Source organism: Schistocerca nitens, chromosome 1 (assembly GCF_023898315.1).
Source record: "Schistocerca nitens isolate TAMUIC-IGC-003100 chromosome 1, iqSchNite1.1, whole genome shotgun sequence".
In the NCBI taxonomy this organism is placed as follows: domain Eukaryota; kingdom Metazoa; phylum Arthropoda; class Insecta; order Orthoptera; family Acrididae; genus Schistocerca; species Schistocerca nitens.
In genome coordinates, this window is record NC_064614.1 from 339,041,752 (window position 1) to 339,064,007 (window position 22,256).

The following is a 22,256-nucleotide window of genomic DNA, read 5'->3' on the forward strand; positions in this document are numbered from 1 at the left end:
TGTTACACTACTCCGCAAGTATTTTCTCCACTAGACTGTCACACATCACAACAGTCTATTGCGTTGTGAAAGATTGGTCCATCACTCTCCATTTTTTGCTTCAAGCTTGTTAATGAACACACATTATCAATTCATCCATGAAACAGGTGATACCTTTGGCAGTATAAATCGTACAATAAACCATTGTATCATTGTACATTTAGTTCTTATTAAAAATATGTTTAAGACAATTTTCAAAAACATCCTAACAGAATGATTACAGTGCCTTACGTGTATTATCATCTCGATCAACAAGAGATGTAATCTTTTTAATAAACTGGAGATTTATTCCTGAACTGAATAAAGTTTCTGCAAGGTGAATCTAGATAAATGCGGCTGATTCTTTTGCCATCTCCTGCTCCTCATCTGAGAAGTGAATTGTTGCCAAATCATATTTATTGGTGTCTCCTTGCTATAATGACACCATTCATTGACCACAAGTAGTTACCATTTTGAATATGAAATAGACCAGACTACATATCTACTATACAAAAACATACACACCCAGTATCATTTTCACCTGTTATTTGGTTGACCGTCCTTTCAATACTGCAGGGTGGTATATATTATTGGAGACATCCACCTGTTCAAAATGTGAAGTGACTTTACAAGCTCCCCACATAAATCGCGAAATCCTCAACCTACTACTAATGTAAATGGACATAAGTATTCAGATACACATTTGTACGCGCGGTTTAATAAAAAAAAAAAAAAACTATCACTGGAGCTGGTAGGCAATAATATTTCAGAATGTTCACTTTGGCACTTTCTGCAGACAAATGCCTTGTGGAACTAAATGACAGAATAGCAGAATACCTGCCATGGTAAACATAATCAATACGATTTCCATAACAAACTTGGTTATGAGCACTGTCATTATGCTGAGGACACATTCTTCGGAGCTTTCATGCTTTCTTTTGCACTCATGTTACCCTTCTGTGATCCTCCCATATGCAGTTGAGCTGCATGTGATCGATTACACTATAAAGACGGAATCAGTGCCTAAAATAATTTCTCAGCACAAACCTTATTTCTTGTAAGTAAGAGTATAGGTCGTGTGTGTGTGTGTGTGTGTGTGTGTGTGTGTGTGTGTGTGTGTGTGAACATGTTTGTAGCAGGTTAACTTCCGAAAGGCTTTATTTCCTGTGTAACCTATTTTGACTAAGGAAAATTCAGGCATTGTGTGCTATTTTTATTAATCTTCAGATGACAGTCATGGTTGACTGAAAGATGTAAGACGTATGGAAAATCATAGCCTATCCAACATAAGTGGTATGAGTATCAGCTAGTGACAATGAAAATGTTCTAAAATTCATCTTCAAGCACTAGAGCTGTGTCACCTCATGGTATTTGCTACAGGGGAAAATGAAGAAAGATCTTTGTGATAAAGAGGGATATCATTTTATGGTCAAAACAGGCTCTAAGGAATTTGATTGACTGTACCAATTACTTAATCGTAAAGCATTTAGTAAACATTCTATGAGGTTCATTGTCTCACACCCAGTTTGAGGATTTAAAATTCCTTAGGTGAAGTGCTTTAGCACTCTTTGTGCACTCACTTCTGTTAAATTGCATTCTGTATGTTACCCTTGTGCACTCTGCTCAGTGGGCATTTAATGAATTCTATTTGTGTGACTTAATGAAGGGGGTAAGGTGTTGGGCTCACAATCAAGTGAATTGGAGTTAGTCCTTCTCCAGCTATTCAAAGTGTTATTATCTGTTTCTGTAAATTGTTTCAGTCAAATATCAGACTGGATCCTTTGAAAAGGATATGACTAGTTTTGTTCCCCATAGTAACTACTCCAAACTATTCTGTGTAGCCATTTCTGCCAAACGTTAGAGTAATCCCCCCCCAAAAAATTACCTGGTAGATCTGTAGTCAGATTTGATCAGGAAAGTACCCTTCCAGTATTTTAACTGAAATTTTTGCTTTGTGGTAATGTTAAAGAGCAAACTAGTTATGTGGAACATTATACTGCATATGTTTCAAGGAAACGGAAGATATGTAATTTAACAGAACAAAGTAAGGCTACAGAATGTGAACCTAAACAATAGTATTAATGGAACAATGAAAATAATAAGTTTTTGACACTATAATGTAATTGCATAGATAAAAGATACTCACCAAGTGGTGGTAGGAGAACACACGATTGAAGGGGGAGGGAAGACGGGTGAAGGAAAAGGACTGGAGAGCGTGAGGAAAAGGGGTAGCATTTGGAAAAGTCACCCAGAATCCCAGGTCAAGGGAGACTTACTGGATGGGATGAGAAGGCAAGTCTGATTGTGGAGACTGCACTGTATTAGATGTGAAAACCTGAGAGCTTAAAGGTGGAAGACAGTAATATGCAAGATACAGATTACTGCTAAAACATTGTGCATGGGTTAATAAGAATGAAAAGCTAAGTGCTTTGTATGTAATATAGGTGGCAGGGGATGGAGAAAAAATTGACAAGTCAGAAAATGAAATATGTAGAAAACTAAAATTGAATGAAGAAATGAGTAGTTACTGTGAAGAAATGCTGAGATGAAAGGAAGTAATATTAATAAAGACGAGGTTGGTGGCAAGAACCTTGGACATGCTGTAATGCTAGTTCCCACCTCTGTAGTTCTGAGAAACTGGTGTCTTTGGGAAGAATCCAGATGGCATGTGTGGTGAAACAAGCATTGTGGTCATGACTGTCATGTTGTAGAGCATGCCCTGCAACAGGATATTGTGTATTTTTGGTATACACTTTCTGCTTATGCCTATTCATCCTAACAGACAACTTTGTGATCCTGATGTAAAAGACTGAACAGCATTTCCATAACATCTCTTAAATGACATGTGGCTTTTCACAGGTGGACTCCCTTTAATAGTATATGTTTTGCCAGTTACAGGGCTGGTATAGCTGGTGGTAGGAGGGTGCATAGGGCAGGTCTTGCAGTGGGGATGGTCACAGGATAGGATAGGAAGATGGGTGCAAAAGGAGCATAGGGTCTGACAGGGATATTGTGGAGATTTGAAGGGCGATGAAAAGCTATTTCAGGTGTGATGGAAAAAAAAACAGACAGAATTGATCTCATTTCAGGGCGTGATTTTAGGAAGGAAGAGGGGATAATATGCAAGACAGAGATTACTGCTAAAACATTGTCGATTAGTTAATAAGAGTGAAAAGCCAACTGCATTGTACGTGATGACGTGGAAGGGGGATGTGACAAACAGACAGGTCATAAAATGAAGGATGTAGAATACATTAACGAAAATCAAGGGCAGGTGGATGGTAAGAACCAAGGACACATTGTAGTGCTAGTTTTCAACTGCAGAGTTCTGAGAAACTGGTGTCTAGGGGAAGAACCCAGATGGTAAGTGTGGTGAAATGGGCAATGAGGTGACAACTGTCATGTTGTAGAGCATGCTCTGCAACAGGACACTGTGCATTGCTGGTATACAACTTCTGCCTATGCCTATTCACCATAACTGATAACTTGTTGGTAGTCATGCCGATGTAAAAGGTCGAGTAGTGTTTACGTAACAGCTGGTATAAGACGTGTCATTTCACACGTGGCTCTTCCTTTAGTAGTATATGTTTTGTCAGTTACAGGGATGATTTAGATAGTGGTAGGAAGGTGCATAGGGCAAGTCTAGCACTGGAGATGGTCACAGGGGTAGGAGTCATAGGTTAGGGAGATGGGTGCAGAAGGAACAAGGATGTTGCGGAGATTGGGAGGATGACGAAAAGCTATTCTAGGTGTGGTGAGCAAAATCTGAGACAGAATGGACCTAATTTCAGTGCATGATTTTAGGAAGTAATGTCCTTGTCGAAGTACGTAGTTGGTAAATATAAAGTCAGTTAAGGTGAGGGGGAAGGATATCATAGGTTTGGAATCAGTTAGACAGTGACTGAGGAAATGTTTAGCAGCAGACCGACCATCTACATGGGGGTTGTTGGTATTGGGGGAGGAGGCATCAATCGTGACAGGCAAGGTGTATGGTGAGAGTGTGATGGACACAGATTTCAGATGATCTAGAAAATGGACGGTGTCTACAAAATAGGAAGGAGGTCTTTGTCCTGTGGGTTGTAGAGGCTGATGAAGATTTCGCTTCTATATTAAAGACATCAACCATTTCCTAGATTGTCGGAAATCTGTGCCCATCCCACATCCAATGCACACTTTGCTTGTCAGCCACCTCATTCTACCAACATCTGTCACACACACATGGTCTTTATGCTGCTGAACATTTCCCCAGTCAGCACCCACCTGACTCTAACCCTAAGACAACCTTCCCGCTCACCTTGAGCAACTTCAGACTTACCAACACCTACTTCACCTTTGAGGGACAGGCATACAAACAGATCAGGGGCATGGCCATGGAAATCAGGATGGCTCCTTCCTATGCCAATCTTTTCAAGTGTCACTTGGAGAGAGCTTTCCTGGTATCTATAAGCCATCGGTGCCTGGTATGGTTTAGATGCATTGATGACATCTTTCCATATGGACTCACATTGAGGCTTACCTGTTTAAATTACTGGAATCTTTAAATACATTATCCCAATTAAATTTCACAGGGTCCGATTCCAAATCCTATGCCACTTTCCCTGATGTTGATCTCATCCTCACCGAAGGCCAGCAACACATTTCCGTCCACATTAAACCTGCTAACAAACAATAGTGCTAACATCTCGATAGCTTCCATTCTTTCCACATCAAACATTCCCTCCCATACAGCCCTGGCATTTGAGGCAAACATATTTGTTCAGGTGCAGACTCCTCATAGCAGTACACCACCATTCTCGCTTCAGCCTTCACTGTATGTAATAACCCCACCAGCCTAGTTCAAACACAGGTTTCGCGGGCCATCACATCCAACACTCCAAAAAACAACTTTGGACCACACCACTTGTCAACCAGTATTATGCTCATCTTGAATGTATTAATCAACTACTTCGACAAAGCCATCACTTCCTAAAATCACGCCCTGAAAGACTAACTTCTAAAAAGCTATTTTTATTCTTATAATGTTTCCTACATACGCTTGAGATCATGTTCATGATTGCACATGTAAGTCACTCCTCCCCTACTGGTGGGTAATTGGTCAAAAAGATCTGCTGCTGAGTGGCTGTGCAATAATGTGTGTATTATAGGGTGCAACTTTTACAACATTTATTGCCTTTCACCCTTTGACATGCTTCTCAAGATCTGTTGATCATACATTTCAACCTAAGTTTTATAAACTGTAAAATTTATTCATGTGTTTTAAACATTTATGTACTCCAAAATGGACATACATTCTGTGATAAAATTAACTAAATTGCACTGTACCGTTTGTGTATATTACGATCTCTATTTTACTCACACTTTCATGATTCTCTTGGATAGCCCAGTCTGTGACCAGTATTTATTTCTAAATTTATCTTCAAAATACTTTCATGAAATAAATTGTTCAGAGAACATTCCCCCACTTGGCAGCATTCCCTGTTACATAATTTAATGCAAAATCTATTTTCCAGGATCCTTCCATTTTTGAGGTAAAGAACTTGGAAAAACTCATAAGAAGTATGTTGGGTGTACATCTCCATCAGGTTTAAACTTCAGGAAATGCTTGTATAGGTTAATGCTATTGCCTAATTGTAGTTTTTCTAATAAAGTATTTGTATCTGAAGATTTCCCTATGCACTGACATTCTGTGATTTCTTGTCTCATTGTAGCTAACTTATCCCAAAATTGTTTAAACTCATTATTTGGTTGAGTTATTTTCATCCCTGGAAAGCTGTGCACTATTTAAAGTTCATGTCCTCTCTTGAAATTTTTCATCTATTAAGGCCTGTACGTTTTCCTCCAATCCTCCAAACCCGTAAAGATACCACATAAAGAAATGGAATCTCCATTCTTGCACCTTTGCTCTAAAAGTTCAAAACAATTTTGCACATGTGAGATCTGATCCTTTACAAGTTTACATTCCTTTACTGCAAATTCTCGCAAACTATATACATCAGTATGAATTTCCCTAATACGATCTTGAATTTCATTACATACAAGTTCACATTGTTGAAGCATTTCAGTATGAATTTAGTTTTTGAAAACATTTAATTTATGAATTAATGTATTCACTAAATACTCCTCAAGTTTCTCATCAAATTGAGCAAATTTCTCATTGTTACTGGTAAGTACCTCCTCCTGGGGTAACTGTATTTTATTATTAATGTCTTTAAATTGATTTTGTACCTGCTTAGTAAGTTCATCAAATTTTTCCAAAATTGATTCTAAATTCTTTTCTCCTGACATGGTAATCTGTCTTGTGATGACAGGCACAAACAAATAATTTATTTCTTGTCTCATCGCACTTATTGTCCATATTGATATTTTTAATTTTAAAATTAAGTTTTTTCCACACTTGTCTTATTGTACTAGTCACAACACATACCACTTTTTAAATTGGTTGCAAGCACAGCTCACCACTAACTTTATACTGTGTGCTGTCGACAGACTGCATGTCGACTGCTAGATGCTCACAGCTGCATGCTGCCGATGAACTCTGTGTAGGCAGCAATGTGCCGAAAACTGCGCGTGTGCTGCAATCTTTTAAGGACTGCTTGTAGACTGTGTGCTGTCCTTGTGTGAATACTGATTTGTTTCTCTGCAACAGAGTTCTTCTTCCTTTTTCACTCAATTTTATTATTTGTTTCAGATTCAGTTTGACTTCAGTAATATATAGAATATCTTGTTGTCCCCCCTCCCCCTTGCAATGCATTTTCTCCTTTGTGCTTTCTTATAAAATTTTCTTAGCTGCTAATGTCGCCACATAAAGTGTTGGTTGGCTTGGGCTGTGTGGTGGTTTTCTATACTTCACATGCTTACAGGTTGTGGGTAAAGGTGCTGAAAATTAACTTCTCATTCCCTCCACCACTTAATTAAGAGGTGAGAGTCATTTACCTTCTTATATTATCTTCAGAATTTCAACTACAATACGTTTATTATCTCTAACATTTTGTGTTCTATCCGCTTCCATACAGTCAGTGGATGTTTATGTGTGGTATCAGCACCTGTGATTTAATACACCTCCAAACGGGGGTGCTCACCACTTACCGACTTCTTTGTCATGAACATCTTTTCTCTGATGTATGTATTTAAGGACATGATACATCTTATTCATTGAAAAGATGCACAGGGTTGGAACTAACCAGGCCATTGTCAGAGAGGATGATTTTGATGTGGCACAACCTACTGTGAAGAGTGGGTGTCGCATAGCCTGTTGTGAAGGCTAGGATACGGCATTGGTTGCTGTCAGTTGTAGAGCAGCCACTCTAGGGTCACTGCCAAAGCGGCAGGAGGTGATGGTAGTTTGGACTCTCAGCTTGCTGCTGCGTATGGAGAAAGCTGTGGCTTGGACATCAGATGCAGTGCAGATTTTTGGTCATCCTGCATGTCGTTCGAGTCCAGATCCATAGCAGTAATGGATGAATGGCAGGAGGACAGGGAATGCCAGGCACCCACCACTTGGGATGTCGTCCTGGAATTGAACCCCATGCCTACTGTTGTGGTCCTTGGGGTGGGTGAGAAGGACCACTCCCGCTGGTGTGACCCTTCCAGATGTGAAGTTCGCCCTGGATGGTGCAAACAGAGCTCACTCCTGTGCCAACGGAGGGTGCCTTGAGATGTGGCCAGCATGACCATCTGGCAGCCTTGCTAGGTGGTGATGGATCCATGTTTCCAGTCAGGTGTATGTCCAAACATGCGTACCATATGAGGACACCTGCCTTAAAGGGTATGAGCGCTGCTTTTTCTTGCGCTGATGGAGGTTGCGATGGATCTCACAAGGAACAGTGAGGGTGTCCATGCAAGAGTTCCACCAGGCTTGCTCAGGCATTAGTGTTGCCCAGTAAAAGGGTAAAAGAGAAAGCAGAGCAAAATCAATAGGAGTGAATGTCAATGGTTTTTCCATCTGTATTTTAAATGTTCATACAAAAATTTCAGCCATGCAATTAGAGCTTGGCAGTGTTGAACCATGGGTGCAATATCATCGTCGACCTGCGACCAGTATGCATACTGTCACACAAGATTCTTCTTTATAGAAATGTCCCAGTGGGACTGATGGAAGAGTGGCAGTATTCAGGTGTGCAGAAGCCCCAGAATCACCCTCGACATTGATGGTCACGTTGATTCAATAGAACAACACTTTTGAAAAGATGAAGGATATGGCATCATGAAAAGTTTAATGGAGGCTGTCAAAGAAAAGTCTTGTAGCTAGCTAGTTTGTACCACGTGGCAAACCTGTATAAAGAGTGAGTCCCTGCTGCTGTGACATATCTGGAAGTGATGGGAAACTCTTACACTGGCTGTGCCAGTTGTGAATCAGTTGTGAAAGCAATGTCTCTCTTGTTTACCATATTTCTCATTGCAACTCATGGGGAATTGTGACAGCACTTTTACATTCACTTGCTAGGTTGATGTATGACAATCGATGGAATTCTGGTAATTTGATGAGAAAAGAGCCCCATATTGTAATCACTGAAATGTCCATTCAGGCAGCTTTGACTTGGGGCCAATTGTGGACATCAGTAATTTATGATCTGTGACCAGACAAAATTGGTTGTCATACAGAAAAATGCAGAACTCTTGGACACCAAAGATAATAGCCAATGCCTCCTCCTATATTGGGGAGTAATTTTTTTGCACTGTGCTTAGTATCTTAGAGGCAAGTGCGATACGCCGTTCTGAATGTTTACGCTGTGCGAGTAGCCACTTGGTGTGAGGTCTGAGGCGCCTTACCACGGTTTGCATGGCTTACCTCGTCGGAGATTTGAGTTCTCCCTCGCGCAGGCATGCAATCGTGTGCGCGTGTGTTTTCCTTAATGTAAGTTAGTTTAAGTTAGATTAAGTAGTGTGTAAACCTAGGGACCAATGACTTCAACAGTTTGGGCCCTTAGGAACTTACAACAAAAACTTCTGAATGTTTATGTATGCAATATAACTACTCCAATGGCTTATGGCAATGTATCCATGGCCAACAAAAGAAGTAAATGAGGTCGATACAAGGTCAGGCAAGATATGGGTTGGAGACATGGTGACTGTCTGTGAACCACTGGAAAGGGTCCCCTTTTCTCTGCAGTCTGTTTAACATGCTTGGTATCATTAGTATTTGATTGATAATTCAAGGATTGTATGTAAACTTTCTCATAAATACCTGCAGGTCCTTTGCATGTTTTGGCATAGGAATCTGGGAAATGTGTGCCACATTCTCTGATTTGGATTTAAGACAGTCTTGGCTAGAGAAATATCCCATATATATATAGTGGAAGAGTGAAAGAGAGAGCATTTTGACTCAAATGTAAAAGGGCATAAAGAAGTATTTAATACCAGAATGGCTTTGGAAGCTGTGTCCAAATGAATTTGAAAATAAGCTTGGAGAATATCAGTCTTGGAGAAATAACAACACCCTACTGATTTTGAAAATAATTCACCAGGACATGGGTGAGGGGAGTGAGTCCACAATTGACAAAGCGTTCACCGTGTTTTTGAATTCCCTCAAAGGAAGAATCTGACTGCTCTAATGCTTCAGTGCACACTTCACTGTCTGGTATTAATGTAGCCACCATAGCATGTATTAATGACTCTGCATATAACAGTATGCGACAATATGTAAAGCCGCATTTTCTAACAGGCCACATAGATCTGCAACTCGCGACACAGAACTGGCTGATGTTGACTTACAGTGCTGAAGGAACTTTAAAGGAGTGGCCCCCCACATACATTTTTGTTGCAAAATATTCACTTAAATTGAGTGAATAGTAGCATTGATGAGTCAGATAAAAAAGGAAATTTTTTGTGCAGGATAACAAAGCTGTGGGTTTGTAGCTAACACAAAGGTTCACCGTCACTCGGTGCACTTAATGTTATGTACCTGGAAATGGAGTACTAAATGCTGTTGATGCACTTCCTTGTCCTCGTGAGCTTCATTGAATGACTGGAAAACCAAGAATGCCAGAAACAATTCTGGATACATTAGCTTCTGTGTGAACTTGTGCTGCTGCTGCTAGAGTTGTCATCCTCAGAGTCGAAAAACTACTTGTTTGTTGTGGTTAAAACACTCAGAAATATTGCCCGAGATGTTATACTGTGGCTAGGGGTGAATTGCAGCTCCAAAAAATTCTCATTGCTACTGTTATAAATCTTCTTCAACAACACAGATTTTATTAACCCTTTCCATTAAAACAGTGAATGGCACTCAGCATTGCAGATTTTATTCACCACTCCAGTGTTGAGCCTCAAATTTTTCATAGGTGTCTTATGCTACATTCTCAAATCTGACTGTACTAGACATCAACGCTGCATAGTACTACCATCTAGTGAAGCCTGTGTTAACTCTCTGTCAACTGTAGCAGTTGTATTGAGAGAAATGTTGTAATTATTATGTTCAAGTTAGTAGGAACCCAATGGCCAGTTCTTCATGCACAGTCCTTTCTGCGGAAGAGGTTGTAGAACTTTTAAGAGGAATGTCTAAGTGAAAAAGAGAATGGCAATGATTTTGGTGATGACAGTGGTTCATTTGTGAACATGAAATTTTCACTCTGCAGCAGTGTGTGTGCCGATGTAAACTTCCTGACAGATTAAAACTGTATGCCGGACCGAGGCTTGAACTTGGGACTTTCGTCTTTCGGGGGCAAGTGCCCTACTGACTGAGCTACCCAAGCATGACTCACGCCCCGTCCCCAGAGCATCAATCCTGCCAGTATTTGAGTGAAATGATGGTGGAAACAGTCTACCCTGCAGAGTTTCAAAAAAATCACACAATGTATTGTTATGCTTATGCAAAGGTATTTGAATGTAAGTACACTATTTGTTTTAATGTTTACCCTAATTGTTGGTCAGTGGCCTCATTGTTTCTACAAAGAGATTTGCACAGTTTTCAGTGGTGTACTCTCTGCCCGGGCAGTGGTGATTTAAGTAAGTGCACAAGGAGATGCCAAGTGTCTGCATTATGGAGTGCACAAAGTATATACAAATAAATCACAGAAATAATGGTTCCCATCACTCTTGGAAAAGTACAAAATGAAAAACTCTGGATTTGGATATCTCTTCACCAATGCAGTGCTCTGGAAGTCTGCTGAGTAATTCTCACTTTAGTGAAGGAGAACACTGTTCATAGGTTAAACAGGGAAGCACTTTAATGTGAATCAAACTCTTTGTGCACTCATATGTTGTAATTTCATTCACCATAAACAAAGATAGTACCACATTAGGCAGACAGGCAAATCCATGAGCTAGTTGCATGTCAAGGGTACGTAACAAACCGAAGTCCAAATCACAGTCCAGGAGAAAACCACTTAGCGCAAGGTCTTCATCAATAGATACTTGGAGAGCATGCTGTAAACATCACAGCTGGTTGACAAGTGAAACTGTGGTAGTCCACAGCAGTCCTTAAATCTGTTACATTTATTTTGCCATGAGACCTGACACCAGCAGACGTATTCTCCCATGTCATACCTAACAACCTCAGTTAATGCACACATAATTACATTTTTTGATCCATTAGTTTATCTGATGGGATTAGACGAAAAGTTTTTCAGCATTTCCGTAGTGCTATCCGGTAGGCCAAAGAACTGTATGAGCATTTGCACTGTCTTATCTGGTGTGTGTCCCAAACACTCGAGCATGGGTTGCACAGATGTTTTATAAGCAATGTCCTTTGTAGACAGATCGCATTTTACAAGTATTTTTCTGCTGAACCAAAATCTGCCATCTGATTTACCTGCAACTGAGCTTGTGTGATAATTCCATTTTATTTCCCTACAAATTAATGTGCTCAATTATTTATATTATGTGATTGACTCTAGTTGACTTGCTGATCTTTTAGCCATAGAATATTATGATTTCAAATTTTGTGAATTTCACAATTTTACATTTTTGAACAATTGAAGCAAATTGCCCGTCCTACAACATTTGGATATTTGTGCAGATTTTTTTCAGACACTACTTCATTGTAGATAATGTTGTTGTTTGCAAAAAGTTTGAGGTTGCAGTCAGCATTCTCTGTCAGAACATTAATAGGGACAGAAAGGGTTTCAACACACTTCTGTGGCACAAGCCTGAAGTTACTTCTACATCTGTCTATGAATCTCCATCCAACATAACATATGAATTATCCCTACCAAGAAATCAATCCAGTCACAAATTTCATTTCCTGATTGTACTTGCATTAAGTATTGGTATGGTTTTCAGTTACACTTTCTGAAAATAAATAATACTGCATCTACCTGACTGCCTTAATCCATGGAATGCAATGTGAGAAAAGTGAGAGTTGGGTTTCAAATGACAGATACTTACAGAATACATGTTTTGTGTTGAGCAGATCATTATCTTTGACAAACATCATTATTTTGAGCTTAGAATTTGTTGTGTGCTCCTGCAACAGATGGATGCCAACAATATTGCCTGGTAGTTTTGTGGATCATTTCTTTTATGTTTATTGTATACAGATTTTAACTGCGCTTTGTTCCACCTTCTGGGCACAATTGTTTGTTTGTAGCATCTGTATATTACGGTTAAAGGAGAAGCAACTCTGTGTGGAATTTGATATGGATTCCATCAGAATCTGGACCTTCATTCATTTTGAACATGATTACAACACCCTCTAATTACATTTGTCTTACTTTTTTTGAAGTTCAGCCACGTTCATTTAAAAAAAAACTATCCATTCAGGCAGCAAGAGAACTGCTCATGGAAGGGGGGGTTCCAGGTTCGAATCCTGGTTTGGCCCACACTTTTGATACTCCATGAGATTGTAACATCCGTCAACATAAATATTGTGAGTGAACATTGAAAGCTATGCAGGTACATGATGCGAATAAGTTGATACAAAATCTGGATTTGGAGACTTGGTCTGTAATATTCTGGAGGGTATTAAATTACATTTTTTTGCTAAATGCTAGTTTATTAGCTCGGCTATAAAAGCCATGTATAGAAACCACTTGTATTTGAGTGTATAAGTGGCCCACATAATCTGAAAGCTAGATTTAAATAATTAAATAAATAAATAAGTAAATAAAACTGAATTTTTGTGTGGATCAGTTTCATTATTTTGGCTGTAATAATCCAGAGTCACCACAAATCATTAAACATTCTGCCTTATTTTGCTTTCATTGATGTTCTGTTTTGGCTGTGAAATCATTTTGAAATGAATGTCTAGTACAACCAGTCAAAATGGAATATCTAGGTTAGAGTGCAAGCACTCATCTAAGCACAGTATGGTAAAACTCGGGGCTTATCACAATTTGAGACATGACACAAAGTATGTCTCGAACAACAGTGACATAACATACCACCTAAGCCAACATCTTATATATTTATCATTATCCAATTTGATAAATGGTTTGGCTTTAATGCAAGTATGTCCATTTGAAAATGGTTTCATAGTCAAAACTGCACAATAAATACAGAACAGTAAATGTGGGCTTCAATCCCTCCCATGGCAGCATCTGTGACGAAATGATATCATTCAATCTGTCATTGGTGTAATGTCCTGGAATGCTGCAGAGGTGCTGTGTTCCAGCATTTATAATGTTGTTTGAACTGTGTTACATGTGATAACTTCAATTTGTTGGCTTTTCTGTTTATAGTTTTTATAGTATTTGCAGCAGTATCAATTTTCTATTGATGTAAAGGAAAGTAAATTCTTTGCTTACAGTCAACAGAAAATTACATACTCGCATTGAGAACTGTTTAAAAGTTTTGTGAAACAGTGATAGTTGTTTGCATATGTAGTGAAGAAGTGACCTGTGTGGTCTGGCAAGATTGTCATATTTGTGCAGTTGTCCATGTGCATCTCCATCTATATTCTACAATCAACATGATGTGCTTCTCAGCGGATAGTTCTTATTGTACCACTGTGTAGGTTTCTTCTTGTCCCATTCGTATATGGTGTGTGGAAGAATTACTGTTTAAATAACTTTGTGCACAGTCTTGTCTTTGCAGTCCAAAGAGGAATATTATATTCCTCCGCATTTAATACTGGTTCTTCAAGCTTCAAGAGTTGGGTTTCATATGATAGTTAATTTTTGTCTTAAAGTGTCTCCCAGTTGAGGTTTTTCTGCATTTCTGTGATGCTCTGTCACAGGTAAGACAAACTTGTGACCAGTCATGCTGCCCTTCTTTTGTATATGATTATCCTCTGGTAGTTTCAAAAACTTCCACAGTATTCTTGGATGAATCACAGAAGTGTTTTGTAGGCAATATACTTTGCAAACTTACTGCACTTTCCCAGTAACCTAGTAATGGATTCAAGTTCGCCACTTGTTTTACATCAGACTGAGCCTATGTGATTGTATTTCCTATCCCCAGAAATTGTGGCAAGCTAGATTCCAGTCTTGTACCCACTTTGAAACCTTATCAAGATTTGACCGGATGTTTGTGCAGATTTTTACGTTTCTGAACATTTAAAACAAGTTACCTTTCTTGTACCCACTTTGAAACGTTATCACTATCTGATTGGATGTTTGTGCAGATTTTGTCAGATAGTACTTTATTAAAAATAATATCTGAAAAAAAAAGAGTGTACTGTTAATACTGTCTGCCAGGTTATATATAAATAACATGAGCAGGATGAGACCCAAAATGCTTCCCTGGGGCATACTCGAAGTCAGTTCTACATCTCGGTGAATCTACATGCAGTGTAACAGCCCCCCCCCCTCCTCCCCACTTTTATTTATTTATTTATTTTCAAGAAGTCCTCTGCCCAGCTCTTTTCTTGATGAAGCTGCCAAAAAATTTTCTAACATGTTACTCTTGCAACTGAAGAAAGCTGTGTAATTCTTATGAGATATAAGGTAACTCACTAGTCATTCGTATTTATCCTGTTTGCATTTATCTAAGTCTCACAAGATAATATTCTAATGAAACTCCTTAATTAGGAATGTTAGGAATGAAGTATTCATTACACAAAAGATAGTAATTAGAATGATGCGTGGGGTTCACAGTTTACATCTTGCAGGCTCTCATTTAAGCAGCTGGGATTGTTAATCACAGCCTGACATTACATGAATTCCTGATGGATTATGTCGTCAACAGCCCATTCCAGTTTGAGAGTAATAAAGGTATCCACAAACAAAAATCTAAAAGTGTCAGTACTTACCTCTAATCAGTCTAACTTTGGTGCAGGAATTTGTGTATATCAGCAGTAGTTTCATATCAGCACCCACATACGAAGCTGATTGAAAATTTCATTCTAAAAGTAAGTAGTCAGTTACAGTCCCGTAAATGGCCAGCATTTTGCCTTGTATGTGTACATATCTTTTAAATGTATAGCAATGTATCACAATTAGCAAATGAATTCTGAGGTCTTTTGTGCTCTGGAAAATGTCTGTAGTGTCAATTGTTTGTAAGAGATTGGTATTCAGGAAATGAGTTTGTTTGAGTGAGAAACTTTGTGTTTGAAGTATTTCTACTTTTGCTGTGTAATATATTGCTTTAATTTATTTTGGAAATACTTTTTCTGTGTGTTACTTTGATTAGATTTTGATAGCAAATAGATGTAAAATAAATGTAGAACTTTAAGTAATGTAATAAGGTAATCCTCTTGCGGTTGACACTCTCATTTTCTCTGTGTTTGTTTTGTAATACACAATACAGAAATGTGGTTTTGCCTTGAGCAAAGACAGATGTTTCTTGTTTTAATACCTGAATATGTCTCATACAAGTTTCTCCATCTTCAATGGATTCATTTATTCTCTTTCAAATAATACGTAACAATGTAATGAAAAAGATGGTTGATACCATATAGCTGAGACGCTGAGTTGCAGAAAGGCACAACAAAAAGACTGTCGAAATGTTAGCTTTTGGCCAATAAGGTGGCCTTTGTCAAAAACACAGGTGTTCGAAGAGCATGAGGAGGAGTTCACCGTACTTCCCTGGCCACCATACTCCTGGATTTAAACCCAATTGAGAATCTGTGGGACCATCTCAGTCAGCCTGTTTGCGCCCTGGATCCTCAATTGAGACACCTAGTGTAGCTGGCCATCGCACTGGAATTGGCATGGCTTCACATCCCTGTTGGTACTTTCCAGAACCTCAACCTTACTGACGCTTTTCCCACATGCCTCGCAGTGGTCTGCATTGCGAAAGATGGTTATTCAGGCTTTTGACAAGTGTTCTTATTAATCTGATTGAACAGTGTAAATTGAGTTGTAGTCTTGATATGTGAGTTGTTAGATTCCAGATGTGTTTTGTTTTTCTGTGTTGGTGTTGGTTGCCACCAGTTTCTTTTGTATAAAGCTGTTTGTTCTGTAGGCTATTTTCAGTCTTTGTATTTTGGGTATGTTGCCTATCTTGTGAGCTGCGTTGTTGTACGTGAATGTGTGCCATTTGTTTGTTTTGTGGATGTTTCTTGTTCAAATGTGTTGTGTGTGTTTTCATTGTGTGCTTATGGTTGTGTGTTGGTGATGGCTGCTGTGTTTTGGGTGTCTTTAGTTTTTCTTTTAATTTTGTCATTTAATCCATCATGTTTGTTATTTTGTCCATTTTCAACAGCTGTTTGTTTTGTTATTTGTGGCTCATTTTTGTAGTTGTCCTCATTCAGTGCAATTTTATTCAACCTGCATAACATGTGTTGGAAATCAGATTCTTCATGGGTAATTGGGTGATTTGAGTTTCGATGTATGGTTTTGATGTTGCTTGTAGGCTTTCTGAATATGGGAAACTGATGTTGGTTGTTGTGTCTGTGTATTGTGATATCTAAGAAATTTAGCTTTTTGTCCTTTCTTGATTCTATGGGGAATTTTTTCTGAGGGCTGTCAGTGTTTGTCATAGTGGAGTAGTTGTATACTTCATGGTTTTCATTTAGAACACATTAGATTTCGTCCATGTAATAATGCCAGAATATTATTCTGTTGAGTCTGGCTTTTCTGTGGTCATACATTTTGTTCTCAGTGCGATTTAAGATGATGATGATGATGATGAGTCCACTGATTGATGATCCTATGGGGAGCCCAGCCTGTTGCGAGTAGCAGTGGTTGTTAAATGAGAGAGAGTTTTGCTCTTTGATGAATTTTGGAGTGTTTGTTATTTCTTTTATATGGAGTTTAGCAATTTGTTATAATCATAGTTTGGTGATGTTGATGGTGGGAATATTGGTGTACATGGATGCGATGGCGAACGATTTGAATGTGGCTGCTGTGGTTATGTTGATGTGTTTGCTCTTTTGTATCAGCTATTCAGTGTTGTATATACTTCAGCTGTTTGTGTATACGTAATGTTTCTGTAAGTGTGTGTGTGTGTGTGTGTGTGTGTGTGTGTGTGTGTGTTTCTCTGGCTAGGTGATGCATAGGTGCACTTAATTTATCAGATCACCACACGAATGGTAGTTTAAGAATAAAACAGCAGATATTTGTTGATCACAGAACATAATTGTAATGCCAGTAATACTACAAAGTAACAGTAGGAAAAAAAGAAAAAAAGTGATGCTTTTGTTTTAGGCCTAACACTCTGGCAAAGTATGTAACATAACATTGCAAAACCCCGATTCTTGGCCTTTTACTTGGGCCATAAAATAACATGAATTGAGCGGTAGCCAAACTTGGTCCTCCTCCTAATATTTCAACTGTAAACTGTTCAGCAAGGGGGTTTTGATAGCATGTATCTCTGCTCCTGTGTGTTATATTTTCCACATGCAAAGGTATAGTTCAAAAAATATTTTTTTCCTGCCTCCCGTTGACACTGGAGAGTTGCCAAGGAAATGGAATCATTTGCAGCAACAGGTTGAACAGGTCAACAAAGATGGATAAAAAGCTGTCCCATCTGCCTTATATACTGGTAATATGAGCCAATAGCACAGGCGTTCATGAATAAACATAGTTGGAACAAATATCATATGGGCGACAGTGATTAATGTTAGTTTGATGCCCTCTGTGGTGGATGCTGTGTCATGAATTCTGGTTGACAGGGTAACAGTACCATAGTCAACGTGAGGTAACTCGAGCAAGTGCTGGATTTCACGTTTTTGTCGACATTAAAACCAACATCACAATTGATAAGTCAATCGTCATGAAGTTTCTATGTTGACCAGAATTTGTGACACAACATTCTCCAGAAAGAAGGGGGTTATGGCAGCACATACCTCTACTCCTGTGTGTTATATTTTCCACTATATGTTATCCATTTACCCATATACAGCTGAAATATTAGCAGAAGACGTTATTAGGCAATGGCTGAATTTCTACAAATGGCAATGACTAAATTCTGCAACTTTGTGAATCATTAATAGCATTAGGTATTACACTGTCATGAATGGTCTTTCAGCTGATGGCAAAACGTAATAATCTTCTCGTGCAGTAACAGTGTTGTGTATGTTCCAGTTGTCGCCAGGACGAGGTGAAGGTTCTGACACAGACATGGAGCCCACAGCATCACAGTCACAGGATTGTGAACCTACACCACCTCTGCAAAGGCATGGTTCAAAAAATAACTTTTTCCTGCCTCCTGTTGACACTGGAGAATCACCAAGGAAACCAAGCCATTTGCAGCAACAGGTTCAGCAGCAGCAGCAGCAGCAACAACAACAACAACAACAACAACATAGAGGACCCTATAGTCGTGGAAGTCCTCATCCAAGACCAAGGTACAAGATTATTGTTACAGCAGTTGTTCCAATGCAGTATTAAAACACACCATCTCAACTATCCATGTGCTAATCATAGGGATGGCAGAGTAATTTGATCTTTTCGGTACTATCCAATATATACAGACTACTTTCAGCTCTTTTCCTGCCAGTTTCTACTTAATGCCTACCTGCATTCCTCTGCCTCTCCGCCCCCCTGCGGGTTCGGGGGTTAGAATAGGCCCGCGGTATTCCTGCCTGTCGTAAGAGGCGACTAAAAGGAGTCTCAACTGTTTCGGCCTTATGTGATGGTCCCCTCTCGGGTTTGACCTCCATGTTTCTAAATTATTCCGAAGAGCGAGCCAATTGGGGAAGGGCGCCTTACGTGGTGCACTGTATCCGTCGTGCATTTAGACCTTTAGCCGGCTTTCTCGTCGTTGCAATGGTGTCCCGCTCGTTTTCGATCTCTTGGGCGATTACCACGCTGCGCTCTGCAGTGTTTCTTTTAACTGCGACGACGACCTTTGACAGTTTTGCACCTAAGATCCAGCACGGTAGCCAGCCCGTTGTGGTGGGGCCGCCATGTACCCTCTTGGTTGTAGCCCCCTGACAACACAGGGATCGCTCTACTGATGCCTGCGCCGTTAACTCCCCACGTATGCCAAGGAGTAGATGCCCATCTCCTTGGGGCATCAGGACTCCCGGCAATGGCCGTCCTGCCAGGTGGCTATTGCTGCGGCTGGGTGGCGCCCGTGGGGAGGGCCCTTGGTCGGAGTAGGTGGCATCAGGGCGGATGACCCGCAATGAAGCGTGGTACATCGTCTCTCGCTGGTGGGCCTCCACCAGCAGTCTCTAAGCGATCGAGGTCTAACCTCAACGGGAATAAATTTGATCCGAGATCGTTTCCCTCCCTCGCTACTCCATGGGAGGAACGTCTTGCTACAACAGGCAGTGGAGAATATTCACCCCGGTACCTCGTGTGTACGCGGGTTGATGGAGAATCTTTTATGTCGACAAAGCCCCAGTTTTTTGTGGAGCATTTAGAGGACAAGTTCGGGGAGGTGGAGGGCTTGTCCAAGATGCGCTCTGGTTCTGTGCTCATCAAAACGGCATCCTCTGCCCAGTCACGGAGGTTGCTCAGTTGTGATAAGTTGGGGGATGTTTCCGTTAGCATCACGCCGCATAAGAGTCTCAACATGGTCCAGGGTATTATATTCCACAAGGATCTTCTTCTGCAGTCCGACGATGAATTGCGCGCCAACCTCGAACGACGAGGTGTTCACTTCGTCCGGCGCGTCCATCGGGGTCCGAGGGATAATCAGGTAGCCACCGGTGCCTTCATCTTGGCCTTCGAAGGTGATGTATTACCCGAAAAGGTCAAGGTGATGGTTTACCGTTGTGATGTGAAGCCATATATCCCTCCTCCGATGCGGTGTTTTAAATGCTGGAAGTTCGGGCACATGTCATCTCGCTGTGCTTCCAGCATCTTGTGTCGGGATTGTGGACGTCCTTCTCATCCCGATACTCCATGTGCCCCGCCTCCTATCTGTGTTAACTGCGGAGAACACCATTCCCCCTGCTCGCCGGACTGTAGGATATTGCAGAAAGAAAGGAAGATAATGGAATATAAGACCCTGGACCGCCTGACCTACCCCGAGGCTAGACGGAAATATGAGAGGCTCCATCCTGTGGCAATGACGTCCACCTACGCCGCTGCTGCAACGAAGGTTCTCCCGTCATCAAGAATCGGCTGTAAGATCGGTCAGCATCCACCAGCCCCCTTGCTTGTGGGGGGCACTTCACAACCCGTTGCTCCTGCTCCATCTACTTCGGGAGCAACACCCCCCCACCCATCGGGGACTTCAGTTCCCCCTTCCCAGCCGGAGAAGCGTCCGCCTTCTTCGGCTACTCTCGCAAGGAAGGCGTCTCTTGGGGACCTCCCTTCGCAAGTTCCGACCGGCGGCACAGCAGACACCGGCAAGAGTCTCAAACAACCACCAGTCCCTGGTCGTAGGGCCTCCCGGTCGTCCTCCGTCCCTGAGGCTGACCCTGTGAAGCCCTCTAAGTCCTCCAAGCCTGACCCACCGAAGGCACAACGGGAGAAACAGCAACAGAACCAGAAGAAAGTCCCCAAGAATACCAACATTGCGGTGGCACCCGTCCCACCGCTTACTACCAGCTCCGCCTCGGAGGACGAGGTGGAGATTCTGGCGTCCGCTGCGGACATGGATCTCGCCAGTCCCTCGGACGCAATAGATGGCTGTTGTCCAGGTGGTGACTCAGTAGCAGCAGGGGCCCCGGAGGCGTAATCTGCCTTCCCAGTCCCTTCACGCCTTTCCCATCCATGGCTAATACCATCCTCCAGTGGAACTGCAGCGGTTTCTTCCACCATCTAGCTGAGCTCCGCCAACTTATCAGCCTTCATCCTTTCCTTTGCATTGCTCTGCAGGAAACTTGGTTTCCAGCAATGCGAACCCCTGCCCTCCGTGGCTATCGGGGTTATTTTAAGAACCGGGCGGCTTATGACAGGGTGTCTGGTGGCGTCTGCATATATGTCCTTCACACTCTGCACAGCGAGTCTGTCCCTCTCCAGACGCCTTTAGAGGCTGTCGCTGTACGGGTGTGGACGCCACAGGCTATTACCGTCTGCAGTATTTACCTTCCACCGGATGGTGCTGTCGCGCAGCACGTCCTGGCTGCTCTGATTGCCCAACTGCCACCACCTTTCTTGTTGCTGGGCGATTTCAATGCCCACAACCCTCTATGGGGTGGGACTGTCTCCGATGACCGCGGTCGTGCCGTGGAGCATTTGTTGGCTCAGCTCGACCTTAGCCTCTTGAACGCCGGTGCTCCCACGCATTTCAGTGTGGCCCACGGCTCGTTCTCGGCCATCGATCTCTCTCTTTGCAGCCCTGGACTTGTCCCATCCCTCCACTGGAGAGTGCATCCTGACCTGTGTGGTAGTGACCATTTTCCCATCTATTTGTCACTGCCCCAGTGTCATTCTTCTGGGCGCCCGCCCCGCTGGGCTCTCCACAGGGCTGACTGGCCGGCTTTTACTTCCGCGGCAACCATTGAGTCTCCCCCACAGGGTGACATTGACGAGGTGGTCCGTGTCTTAACCACGTCAATAATTTCGGCGGCCGAGGCTGCCATCCCCCGCTCTTCTGGACTCCCTCGGAGGAAGGCTGTACCCTGGTGGTCGCCGGAGATTGCTGAGGCTATTCGCGACCGTAGGCGGGCCCTCCAGCGTCATAGGCGGCACCCGTCTCTCGAGAACCTCATCGCCTTTAAGAGGCTACGTGCCTTCGCCCGTCGTCTTATTGCACGGCGTAAGCAGGAGTGCTGGGAGCGGTATGTCTCATCCTTGGGCTCCCGTGTCTGCCCCTCGCTCGTGTGGTCCCGGATCCGGCGGATTTATGGATACCAGACCTCTATGGGTGTCCCTGGGATGTCCTTAGACGGCGCTGTCTGCACGGACGCTGCCACCATTGCTGAACACCTTGCTGCGCACTTTGCTCAGAGCTCTGCGACTGCAACTTATCCCCCCGCCTTTCGATCTCTCAAGGAGCGAGCCGAGCGGACGCCGTTATCGTTCCACACGCGTCGTTCTGAGAAGTACAATGCTCCTTTCAGCGAGCGGGAATTCCTC

At 41.8% G+C, this 22,256-nt stretch overlaps 1 protein-coding gene across 1 annotated transcript in view; it reads left to right on the forward strand.

Moving 5' to 3' along the window:
* The window catches only part of LOC126246633 (palmitoyltransferase ZDHHC8), a 293,717-nt gene that overhangs the window by 217,091 nt on the left and 54,370 nt on the right, over positions 1-22,256 (forward strand). The window contains exon 7 of the mRNA XM_049948415.1: positions 18,363-18,625. Coding sequence (XP_049804372.1) covers positions 18,363-18,625 — 263 coding nt within the window. The remainder of the gene's footprint in view (positions 1-18,362; positions 18,626-22,256) is intronic.